Consider the following 13,634-nt stretch of genomic DNA (forward strand, 5'->3'; position numbering starts at 1 on the left):
TACGCAGAGTGTACATCTATTGAAAGAATGGTAGAAGAATCATCTAACCTATTTAAATTTGCTTTTCTTTTTATTTGCCTAGCTAGCAGAAGTGACTATACATATGTTTAATGCATGTGATCTATTTCCACTCTATTTGTAAACACTAGCTGCTCACAGCAGCATTACTCATAACAATACTGTGGAAAGCAACCCTAGAGCCCAAGGATGAATGGATAAACAAACGGTGTACACACATACATTGGAATATTGTTCAGCGTTAAAAAGGAGGGAAACTAACACACGCTACAAGATGGTTGAAGCTTGAAGATGTTATGCCAAATGAAGTAAGCCAGTCACAAAAAGACAAATACTGTAAGATGACATGTATATGAGGTACCCAGAGCAGTCAAACACAAAGGGACAGAAAGTAGAATGGTGGCTGCCAGGTGATGGCAGTGGTGGGTGGAGAGGGGTGGGGTAAATGGAGAGTTATTGTTCACAAGGTGGAGTTTCCGTTTTGCAAGATGAGAAAGTTCTGAGGATCGATGATAACAGTTGTACAACAATGTCAATGAACTTAATGCCACTGAACTTGTAAGTTCACTTAAAGTACACTTCACTTAAGTACAACTTGTAAGTTATACACTTAAAAATGGTTACAATGGTCAATTTTATGAGATTACACATCACCTAATATTTTGGTAGCATATTTATCTTAATTGTATTTCACTCAGATGAAGGTAAAAAATGTATATTATTTTATATCTATGGTACGCAGAAGCCCTATGTATGAGAAGAAGATGTAGTAGATAGAAAACTTAGCAGAAACAATCTCCAAATAGATCTCAGAAAAGCCATTAAAAACAAATATGTGAGAAAAAAGACAATAGTAAATGCACAAGAAAGGCTGGTAGAGTGGGAAGTTAGATGGGAAAGAAAAGGCATAAAAAACGGACACATTTTAAGGTAACAAAGTGTTCTACAAATTTATTTTTAACACGTTCTACTAAAATCTGGCAAACTTTTTCTATAAAGGTCTAGACAGTCCATATTTTCAGCTCCGTGAGCCATACGGACTTCTGTGGCAATCACTCAACTCTGCAGTTATAATTTGAAAGCAGGTAAAAATGGGTGTGGTTGTGCTGCAAAAAAACTCCATTTACAAAAACAGGCAGCAGGCTAGATCCAACCCAGTGGCAGTTTTTTATTGACCCCTGGTCTAGAAAATCCAAATAAATAAAAGGACAATTTGGAATACAGAAGATCAATTCCCATGGAATAATATACCATAGATTCCTGTTTCGTCCCCCAACGAAGTAGACCTAGGAACAGAAGTTAAAATTGAAAATGTGCCTTTCCTGACAAACTGCTAACTGTTTTTCAATAGAAGAGGGGTCTCGATGAGCTAAAAAGTTTGTAGTACATTCCTCATTCCCACTAAAAATGGAATACATCCCACCCATATTAAAACATTCAGAATGCTTCTCTAACAAGAAATATTTCTTAGCACACAGGAATGGACTAACCAGAGTCAAAATTTTACTCTAAGTACCCCTAAGTTTCTTCACAGCTGATTCTCAAAATACAGACTAAATTCCAGGCCAGTAACTTAAAAACCTATCACACTTCAAGAGGTTGGTTCCTGTCAAGACCCCCAAGAAATACATGAATATTGATGAGGAAATGTCTAAAAGATACTTATTTTAATGTAAAAACAAGTGAACAATATGCATGAACAATATGCATGATACACAGTTGTGTAAAACAGGGAAAGACACACAGTCTTTTCCCCATATTCTCACTTGTATGTACAAAGAAAATGTGTGGAAGGCTACTACACTCACCTCCGAGAAGCAGGATTCTGAGTTTTGAAAGGTTCATGTTTTACCTTACTAGGTACTTTTATAGTTTTTACTATAAGTAAAATTACTTTTTTACCCTCAAAGTATTACTTTTAATATTAAGAATAATAGGTTGAGATTGCAGTTAAAAGGTTTATCACCTCCATTATTAAGAGTCAATCTGAATACCAATATTTTTAACAAAAGAATATTCACTCATGGGACTTCTACCATCCATAAAAGTCACCACATAATAAGCATATTTATACACACATCCACGAAACACAATCTTTGAGGGTAAAATTTCACAGCTGTACAATACCTCAGCTCCACCCATCCATTTAGGTTCATCAGGAAACTCAGCACACAAAATATCTTCTGACTGATCGGTTCCCAAGACATGGTAGTAGAGCTTTTGGTAGAGATTGGTGGATGTCTCTGTGCCTGAAGGAGTTAAAAATGTACATTGAAATGCACTTGGTAATTTTAAGAAAATCAATTCCACCCATATTGCAGAATGCTAGAAACATTTAAAAAGTTAAGTAGCTGGCTGCAGGATGCAAGGTTAACATACAGAAATCAATTACTTTCCTATATACCAGCAATGAGCAAGTAGATTTTGAAATTAAAAACAATACATTAGCACCTCCAAAAATGAAATATTTAGGTATAAATCTAACAAAATATGTGTAAGATCTATCTAAGGAAAACTGCAAAGTTCTGATGAAAGAAGTAGAAGAACTAAATAAATGAAGAGCTAGTCCATGCTCATGGCTAGGAAGACTCAATACTGTCAAGGTATCAGTTCTTACCATTTTTGTCTATGGATTTAATGAAATCCCAAAATCCCAGAAACATATTTTGTGGATTGACAAACTGATTCTAAAGTTTATATGCAAAGGCAAAATATACTGACTAGCCAACACAATACAGAAGGAGAACAAAGTTGGAGGACTGGCACCTGACTTCAAGATTTATTATAAAGCTACAGTGATCAAGATAATATGGTATTAGCAAAACAACAGACAAATAGATCAATGGAACAGAAGAGAGAGCCCAGTAGCCTTTTTAAAAAACGGTGCTGGGACAACCAGACATCCACAGGCAAAAATATGAATCCAGACAAGATCTTACACCCTTCACAGAAATTAACTCAAAATGGATCACAGACCTGAATGTAAAACATAAAACTATAAAATTCCTAAATATTACAAAGAACTCAGCAATAAGAAAACAAAAATCTGATTAAAAACTAGGCCAAAGGCCTTGACAAACATCTGACCAAAGATACACAGATGGCAAATAATCATATGGAAAGATGCTCCACATTATATATCATTAGGGAAATGCAAATTAAAACAATCAGATATGGCCAGGCGTGGTGGCTCACACTTGTAATCCCAGCACTTTGGGAGGCCAAGGCAGGTGGATCACCTGAGGTCAGGAGTTCGAGACCAGCCTGACCAACATGGTGAAATCCCGTCTCTACTAAAAATACAAAAATTAGCCAGGTGTGGTGGCATGCACCTGTAGTCCCAGCTATTTGGGAGTCTGAGATAGGAGAATTGCTTGAACCCAGAAGACAGAGGTTGCCATGAGCCAAGATCACACCACTGCACTCCAGCCTGGGTGACAGAGTGAGACTCCATCTCAAAAAAAAAAAAAAAAAAAAAATCAGATATAACTACACACCTGTTTTCAGAACCCCGGTAGCACCAAACGCTGTCCAGGGTGTGGAACAAGAGGAACTCTCATTCATTGCTGGCGGGAATGCAAAACGGTCTAGCCACTCTGGAAAAGTTTTGGAGGATTCTTATAAAACTGAACAGACTCTTAACAACATGATCCCACAATCATGCTCCTTTACCAAAGGAGTTGAAAACTTGTGTCCAAACAAAGACCTGCATACAGACTTTTTATAGAAGTTTTATTCGTAAGTGCCAAAACTTGGAAGCAACTGAGCATTCTTTCTGTAGGTGAATGGATACACTGTGGCACATTCAAACAATGATTATTCAACACTAAAAAGAAAGGAGCCATCAAGCCGTGAAAAGGCATGTAGGGAACCTAAATGTATTATTAGTAAGTGAAAAAAGCCTTTCTGAAAAGGGTACATACTGTCTAATCCCAACTACAGTATGTTCTGGAAAAGACAAAACTATAAAGACAGTAAAAAGATCAGTGACTGCCAAAGATTGGGGAGAGAAAGGAATGAATCGTTGGAACACAAAGGATTTTTAGGACACGTGAAACTACTCTGTATGATACTACAACACTGGATACATGTCGCTATACATTTGTTCAAACCTACAAAATGTACAACACCAAAATCAAACCCTAAAGTAAACTATGAACTTGGGTGATAATGATGTGTCAATGTAGATTTGCCAATGAAACACAAATGTACCACTCTGGTCGGGGATGTTCACAATAAGAGAGGTTACGAATATGTGGGGGCAGGAGGTACATGAGAAGTCTCTGTATTTTCTTATCAATTTTGCTTTTAAAACTGTTCTAAAAACTAAACTTTACTTTTTAAAAAGTTAAGTATCGGCCAGGCACGGTGGCTCACGCCTCTAATCCCAGCACTTTGGGAGGCCAAGGCGGGAGGATCACAAGGTCAGAAGTTCAAGACCAACACGGCTAATATGGCGAAACCCCGTCTCTACCAAAAATACAAAACAAATTAGCTGGGCGTGGCACTAACTAGTCCCAGTTACTCGGGAGGCTGAGGCAGGAGATCGCTTGAACCTGGGAGGCAGAGGTTGCAGTGAGCTGAGATCACGCCACTGCACTCCAGCCTGGGCGACAGAGCAAGACTCCATCTCAAAAAAAAAAAAAAAAGGTTGGGTATCGGTTAAATATCGAACTGAAAGTAATTAACTCATATTTGCTGATTTTGGAGACTTCTTTGAGGCTGAACTTCTTTTTTTCATGATGATGATGATGTACCAAGCTTTCAGGGCAAGGGAGGGAAAAAGGTAAGATAATACCATAATGTAAAACAAGCTTTATGGCACTTAAGCAATTGTCATTGAGCTCTCAGGGACACTGGTAAGAAGCACATGGCAGGAATTGCTTAGCTTCATTTCTAAGGGTCCCATCACAGTCTGAGAGGCTACTAAGATCCTAACAAGAGGGAAGCAAAATTACAGCTGGAAGAAGATGTTGGCTTTCTTTTATCTGCCACAATTACTAATTATTATTATTTTGTGTCACTGAAAGCTGATGGTAAATAATGACTTTTGGTTTTTACAAGTTAACGTAATAACGTTCTCTAACATGAATTGGCCAGTTATACTTTTTTGTCTCCCAGAACATGGAAATAACTAACATTTTCTAACTCTGGGGCACTCTTAACACAGGCAGCTAATTTCGTTTCCAGAGCACAGATGTCTTTCTTTAGCCAACATCTTTGAATAAAAAGCCTACTTTTAGCTCCTCTTGTAATTCGTTGGTGAATTTATAAAAAAGGTCTTGATGTAGCCTAATCAAAAAGCAGAAAAAGCTAAACATAGCCAACAGATGAGAAGCACTACAGCCTTATTCCCAATTCAACTGCGGGGGAAAAAAACAGAAAAGCAAGCAAGGATATTTAAAGATGACAAAGATACAGCAAGTCATGATAAGGGGACAACATGTACAGCAGAAGGCACTAGAGTAGCTGTGCTTCTTGCCAGACCCCAGCCCTCAAGAAAATTACTGAGCCTTTGCGCCCAAGCTCCTAATCTCTAACACAGGGATTGTAAAACTTACCTGTAAAGACCAACTAACATAACAAGAAAATGCTACATACCACATTGAAATGTGGGGTAGCAAAAGGAAGAAAATGACACATTGTACCAGTAAGGTACAAGGTACATAGCCTTTCCTGTCTGGGAAAATTAGAAGTGAAGGAGCAAAGAAAGAGGATCTTTGAACACAACAGGATCTTTGTGCAATTAAAGAGGAGAACAATAAAGGTGTGTCCAGGAAGTAACAAGGAGAAAAGCATGAAGATAAATGCCAACCAACAGGTGACCTATAACTTCTGGTCAGAGAAGAATATGCGATTACTACAGTAGTAAAATTTTATAATCACTCAACATCATCAAATAGTTTGGTTCAGTTTAAAAATTCATCTTCTCCATAATCTCCTTAGGAGATATAACACATCTATAAGGGACTGATTGATTGTAATAACGATCCCAATTTTCCACAGTTCCCTGTATCTACTTCTCCACCATTGAAAAGGTGATGGCCCTCTGGCTTGCTTTAGCCAAGAGAATGCAGCAAAGGTGATGTGCCAGGAGCAAGCCTAGGCATTAAGAAGGCTGTGCCATTCAGCTCCCCATCTTGTAATTCTACTGAGGTGCCACGTGAGCAAGCCCAGGCTAGTCTGCTAGTCATCCCAGCTGAGGCCCCAGATATGTAAAAGAGCCAAGCCAAGATGAACCAACTGACCTGCAGCTGACCACAGATACATGTTAGAACTCAGCCAAGCCCAGAAGAACTACCTGGCCAACCCACAGGTTCATAGCAAAAATAAATGGTTACTATTCTAAGCCACTACATTTTGGTGTGGTCTATTACACAGCAAAGCCAACTGATACAACACCCTTTGAGGAAACATGGTTCTGGACCATACAACCTCTACATAGGGTTTAGCATCTCTTTTCAGTCACTTGAAGTCACACTTCATTTTGTGAAAAATGTGCTTCCTCTGAAGTCTTCGCTCACCATCACTTTTTCCATCCTGTTGGGGGTATGAGTTGTAGAACATTCCCTTCCCATCATGGGTCCAGGCCATACAGCTGAACTTGACTCTTTCAAGCACATCTGGAAGCTCTTTGGCACCATCAACTTTCATGAACTTGATTGTCACCCAGTCTGAGCCACTGGCGCTCAGACCATAGGCAAAATATTCACCATCTTCGCTGAACGCGTAACCTATGGGACACAGGAGAAATCATCCAATGACAACCATAGGAACACAACTCCACTGCCCTCTATGCCATCTGACAAAGCTCTCTTCCGTAACACGGAGGCAGAATGTGGCAACAAAAGGGATAGGAATCTGGTAGTGAGGAATCCTGGGGGCTCAGCCCGAGTTTTACAAGAATTACCCTTATAACCTCAGACAAGCTTCCTAACCTCTCCAGGTCTTCATTTGTCTATAAAATGAAATATTAGATTATATGCCTACTAAAATGCTTTCATTTTGAAATTTTTATAATGCAACAGGCAGTTCAGTTAAAAGCAGAGCTCATCTGAGACTTCTGTCATATTTTATTTATACTCTAAAGGGAATGAGAAAAAGGAAACTGCTTTTAGAGTAATGACTGAATTATGACACATACCATATAATAGAACTAAATTGGAGCCATTAGGTAATTTGGGGGATTGATTCCAAACTATCTAAAATCCCTTGTTACAGCCTCATTTTCGGAGCATTACCTGTGCACAAGGATTAATGTCCACACTGTCTGACCATCACAGGTCCAGGTAAATAAAGCCTGAGGGTTTGCAGTGAAGGTGCCCAGCGTGCACATTCCACAAGAAATTGTGAAAGGAAAAGCAACATGTCTATAGACTGTCGTATCATGTACAATCCTTTAGGGCCCTGGTGGAGTGTCCTAATCACTATGGAATGTTTCCTGGCAAATACTTGTGTTTCATATTAGCTGTTTCAATTATGAAGTACGTAAAGCATTTGATACAACACCTCCTATTGAAAACTCTGACACCAGAGATTTCCTCTCAGGCTGTTTGCTAAATGTTATTTGGGACTGAAAATTTTAAGAAGCTCAACTATTATTAGAGGTTTCCTATTCTTTTACATGGAATTTTAATTAATGAGGAATTAGTTTAAAATTTCACAGAACCTACTCATTAACCATTGTAAGTCCTATAAAGGATCTAGGCTCATACGTATGTAAATGCAGAAAAGAGTCTAGAAAGTGACAGGAAGAAGAAACACATTCACCTTTTATTCTACCTAGCACTGGAGTGTTTGAATTGTGTGTGTGTGTGTGTGTGTGTGTGTGTGTGTGTGTATATATATCAGAAAATTATCAGAAAAATTGAAATTAAACATTTTGATTTGAAATGTATGTTTAAAAATCATATACTATAAAAAGAATCTGAATGTTTACTCCTTTTGTGATAACTTCCCTATAATACCGCTCTTAGAAAACTCAATGACTGTTTGAGGCAGGTCTCATGCCTAATTTATCTTCTCACCCATCAAGGCTTTGTCCATGGCAAACATTCCATAAAGAAGTCACTGGAAGAATGCATTATTGGGGTGGGAGTTAAGACCCTGTCCCTCTGGATGGGTTGCAAGATAGATCCTTGTGGAAACTAAATAAATTCCTATACGGGATATGTTACTTCAACAGAACCTGTGTATTAAATTCACTGAAAACTACACGGTCAGATTCATGGAAGAATCTGAGCTGGCTGATGTCTCATTTTCAATATTGGTTCGATAAAGGATCATTGTTTATATACACAGCCTATTCAGAGGGAGGGGAGGGTGGACCACTGAATGACTGGATCATGGTTAGAAGTGTTGATATAAAAGGGTCTTTGCACAGGTCTGATGGAACGGGGCTCTATAACTCCCATCTTATTGATTACAGAGGACTTCAATGTCTCAATTTCTCAATTCTAGAGGGCCATAACTAATCATACGTTTTTTTTTTTTCTACAAAACCAGAAGATACTACAGGGGAAAGGCTGAGCTAACATCATCTAGGACATTATCATGGTAGAGTTTACAATTATTAAAACACAGAACTGGAGAATAACTTAGTTCCTTACTCTAGAACTCTGCTTACTGCACAAACCTGGGATAATCTTCTCTGTGGCCTGTGGAGGAGGTTACCTTAGGGGCAGAGTTAAGCAGGAGATGTACAGCAACTGTGGACAAACTTAGTCTTTAAACCCGCATCTTCAGGGAACAGGACACCCAGCTGTTCAATTTCTACAAGATTTGTGTGTTTTTACTTGTAATTCTGACATGCTGACAATTAACTAGATTTTTAAAACTCTGACGCTTCCTTCCCAAGAGGGAAATTGATCTGATAAACATTCTTTCCTGTTTAATATTCATAGTTGGAGTATTCTTCGTACAGCTTAAATTTCTTATGAAACATGACTTATTTTTTTCTAATCACAGGTATGTCTCAGGGATGTTATAGGAAATGATGATGATACTTGAAGATTCCAGAAGCCTTAGAAGCTAATTTGGGTCCAGTGTGAATTATTCTCCAGTTCTGCTTCATGCCATCAGAGTGGAAAAGAGGAATGTGACTATTCATGTGTTCTAAATATACTGTGCAAAAATTAGCTTTCCTGATATTGTATGTGCATCTGTTCTACAATATGGTCCACACCCTGCCTGGAATTTCAGAGGTAAAGCAACTGCACTAACTTCAGAACTCCAAGTGAGGGTCTTGGATGTTCCACGGGCCTCTGTGTATAGCACTTACCTCGGAGTGCCACTGTGCCATCATCAGACAGTATGTTGGGGTCCAGGAACACTCTGGCGTCACCCTCTAAGGAATCCTGTACATATAATACTCGCTGGTTCTGCAAACCTGTATTGTAAAAATAAAAATACCTGGGGAACAGAGACGGTCTTTATTTAGCTGTGGAGTTTTCTATTTGTGGAGTAAAACCAAACACACACAAGCAAAAACCAAAACAAAACCAAAACCCTACAAAGGTACAACTGTAACCTGGCTATCACAGGGACGTGGGGACATAGGTGAAAGGGCCCATCATTTCCCTCCACCTAGAGCTTGTTAACAGAACTGCTTTCCATATTCAAATCATGTACTGTAATTCTGCACATTAGCTAAGTAGAGACAAATAAAGACCATTTTATGTGTTAAAATAAAAACTGATATTCAAATAAAGCAGTAACTTTTTCTTTTAAATGAAGAAGAAAGCAGACTTTTCTAAAATCAAATTTTGGTTCTTTTCCTTAGCGAGGCTGCTATGGTGGAAGGTCAGCACACTTTCTCTGTAAAGGGCAAGACTGCAAATATTTCACGCTCTGTGAGCCATACAGTCTGTCACTATAATACTCAAGCCTGTAGCTGCAGCACAAAAGCAGCCATGGACAATACGTAAACCGATAAGTATGGCTGTGTCCCAATCAGACCTTATTTATGAAAACAGGTAGGCAGGCAGGGTTTGGTAGGCAGACTCTACTTTGCTGATCTCTGTGTAAGAATGGCAGAGGGCTGAAGAAAGTCTAAAGTAAATGTGTGATAGTGGCTCCAAACAGATTTAATAAAAGATCAAGAAAACGTGTGTAAGTGGGTGTTAATGGGACAGGAACAAGAGAAGTGAATTCACCCATTTCACCATTCTTTGATGGAAGAAATACACAGAATTAAATGTTTCCAAGTAGTATACGTCAAAGATAATTAAATTTGGAGGCAAACAAACCTCCACTGCTGTCTATGAATCACCCTGTCTCACCAATTACTACCCGTAAGACAACAACAATTTCCTATAATCTAGATTTCTTTACATGACCTATCTCTACTAAATTTCTTAACCATTATTTTAACAATTCGGACAATATGTAATAGATCAAAAATATTATTCTCATATTCAGACATAGAAATTAATTCCTTATAATGAATTAATCTTACACAAGGACAAGTTATCTGGAATTTGTATTTTACAATTTAAGCAAGCATTTACTTTGAAAATAAAAAGGAAATTCAGTAAAAGCAGTCTCACCGTTTTCCTTTCTTGAAGTGGCAACTATACTTGGGATAATCATATAGTTCAGTCATTCTCTCTTTGTATAAACCTCTGATGGGACACTGCTCAAGAAATGGCACAGTAATCTTATTCTGGGCCTCCACAAAGGCCTGTGGAGAAATTAAAATGGACAAAGCAAGTTAAATATAAAATTTTCCATGTGAAATGTTATCCACTAACATGTATCAGAAAAAGCACACTTTGTCTCTCAGCCAGTGCCTCTTCTCTCATTACCAACCTCTCTCACCTCCTTACTCTTCTTCATACCTGCCCGGCTCCTGCCAAGTGACTGATTAATACATAGTAACAACCAGAGCTTACATGGCACTAATTCAGCTAATGCTTAGAAGGCAAGTATTAACTTATTTAGAACTCACAATAATCCTATGGAGGTCCTTTTATTAGGCCAACTTTACAGATGGGGAAACTGAGGTTTGGAGTGGTTAAAAAGTTGCCCGACATCATACAGCTAGGAAGTCGCAGATGGCAGAGTTGGCTCCCAGATCCACGCTCCTAACACACTATACTGTAGCTCAGATCACACACTGCCAATAATCTGCATTTATATAGCGCCATGGTTCCAGGCTTCTCATTCAGCAGCTGGCCATCCCAAGGCAAGCTAGAGTTAAAAAGAAAAAGTTAGGGATACCCTGGTGCTATTTTATCAATTTTGGTTTTGACTTGCTAAGACCTACTACCATGTTAATTTCAATCAGAGAACTTTGCTAAAATTTGCAACCAAAGAACATTGAAAAAACATTGGAGGCCGGGTGCAATGGCTCATGCCTGCAATTCCAGCACTTTAGAAGGCTGAGGCGGGTGGATCACTTGAGGTCAGAAGATCGAGACCACCCTGACCAGCATGGCAAAACTCCGTCTCTAGTAAAACTAAAAAATTTGTTGGGCGTGGTGGTGGATGCCTGTAATTCCAGCTACTCAGGTGGCTGAGGCACAAAAATTGCTTGAATCTGGGAGGTGGAAGCTTCAGTGAGCCAAGATCGTGCCACTGCACTCCAGCCTTCGTGACACAGGGAGATTCTGTCTTAAAACACACACACACAAACAAAAAGCACCAGAAACAAGTGGCATTCCAGAAGAATATCGGCAACATGGTGGTTTATAAGAAAGGCAAGAGATGGCCGTCAGGAAATACTGGCAGTGAAGGCAGGAAAAGGGGCTTTTACAAAAGATGAATTGTATCCAAGCACAGCCGGTTTGTAACTAATCAGTTAAAAAGTTGACAATACTATAAAAACTTGGCCAGTAGTAATTCACATCTGACTATTACCAAGAAATGAAACAAGAACATTGTATCAGCTTTAAATTCAATAGAAGATTTCATCAGATGTCTATAAATAAGTAAATCATCAGAGAAAAACTTAAGGAAATTAAGACCATAATATATTTTGAATGGCAGGCAAAAATGCATTATTATCAGAGTCCACTTTTGGATATATCATCAAGCTCTAAGGGCCCATCCAAGCTCAAAATGGTCTTCAAATGTGCAACAATGCTTTGGGTTCCCCTACAAAAACCACCAATCCCGCTCTGGAGAACCATGATTTTGTGGTGAGACTAACTGTTCAAAAAATCAGTGATTATGATGCATTTAAAAACAAGAGACAAGGGGTGTAAAGTATGAATACAGTAATCAACATTTTTGCAAGAGTGCCAGTTCAAGAAAAATAAAACTGTTACAGGTCACATTTCTCATTTCATATAAACAGAAAATAAAATTTACTGAGTCCCACAGAAATACAATTCCGACTATCACTAGGGATTGGTAATCTTTGCCCTGGCCCGCTTTTCTGCAGCTCTGGAGATCAGAATGGTTTCTATATTTTTAAAGAGCTGGGGGGAAAAAACAACAGACTTATGTGGCTTGCAACATTTAAAATATTTACTATGTGGCCCTTTACAGGAAGTTTGCTGACTGTACTTTCCCTCATTAAAAACATCAAGGAGGAAACTGGATTTTGTTTTTTAGTTATAAAATCAATGCCTATCTGAGAAACCACTCAGGGGAGCATTTTGGAGATCACAAAGTGTGTCCAAAAGCACTACTTCATTTTACAGTGGAAGAAAACACCATGCATACTTCACAGATATGGAGGTGGAGGCAAGTGGTATTAAAGTCCCCTGGTTAAGGTCATGCAGTGAGTTAGCAAAATTACTAAGAGACTGAAAAAGGAGATGGAGATGAAGCAGATCCACACAGGAAAGAAGGGAGACGCAACCTAGGGCTCCTATGATTTTCTTCTCCGTGAACTGGGCTGTGCTGGGTAGGAACATCAGGGAGCTGGAGCATCCACATGGACTAAACACAAATCTTGTGTGTGCTTACACTGATCGTGGCATTGTGGATGGATGAGTGACAAGTCCAAGCTAAAATCCCTGTCATCATGGAGCTCATTCTACTGGGGACACACCCGCAAAAAGCCAGAGGGTTGCAGAATGGTTGGTTCTAAGGACATGTACACAGGGTAATCAGCAGAGCAATGCTGCTTGCTACAAAAGTGTCAACTACAGATCAGTGTTGGCCTGAACTGTTTGCTACCAGGCCACAATGAGAAGAGTACGGAAAACAAGAGTGAGTGCTGAAAACCTTGACGGCAATTTGACATGACTATAGCATCTTCATTATATTTTGGAAAAACCTCAACCCACAAATGGTTTGGAAATTTACAAATCAGCCATTCCTTGCAGATCTTGAAAATCACTGGGAAAGAAGGCACCTAATTAAGCAGGGTGGTCACAAAAGCCCTTCTGAGGAGGTTTCAAATTGAGGTCTGAGAGGGAACAATGACGCAAGGTGGGGCAGAATGTTTCGGGCAGAGGAAACAGCAGGTGTGGGAGTCCTGGCTCCCACAGAGGGAACAGCTTGGCAGGTGTGAAGAAGAGTAAAGACGTGAATGAGGCTGGGAATGAGCTGAGGCCAGAGGACCAAAATGAGCTACAGCAGGCGGCACCTGGTGGGCAGATAGGATGTTTCAATCTCTCATCGAAGTGCAAATAAGCCATGATTGGGTAAGGAGATTTACCTTT

General features: G+C 39.2%; 1 protein-coding gene across 1 annotated transcript in view; it reads right to left on the reverse strand.

Annotated features, from left to right (window-relative positions):
• Nucleotides 1-13,634, reverse strand: part of PREP (prolyl endopeptidase) — a 134,535-nt gene that overhangs the window by 97,460 nt on the left and 23,441 nt on the right. The window contains exons 3-6 of the mRNA XM_025383591.1: nucleotides 10,566-10,699; nucleotides 9,299-9,429; nucleotides 6,543-6,752; nucleotides 2,146-2,267 (exon numbers count right to left, since the gene is read on the reverse strand). Of these exons, the coding sequence (XP_025239376.1) occupies nucleotides 2,146-2,267; nucleotides 6,543-6,752; nucleotides 9,299-9,429; nucleotides 10,566-10,699 (597 nt within the window). The remainder of the gene's footprint in view (nucleotides 1-2,145; nucleotides 2,268-6,542; nucleotides 6,753-9,298; nucleotides 9,430-10,565; nucleotides 10,700-13,634) is intronic.

The sequence above is a fragment of the Theropithecus gelada genome, chromosome 4 (genome assembly GCF_003255815.1).
Source record: "Theropithecus gelada isolate Dixy chromosome 4, Tgel_1.0, whole genome shotgun sequence".
NCBI classification, from domain to species: domain Eukaryota; kingdom Metazoa; phylum Chordata; class Mammalia; order Primates; family Cercopithecidae; genus Theropithecus; species Theropithecus gelada.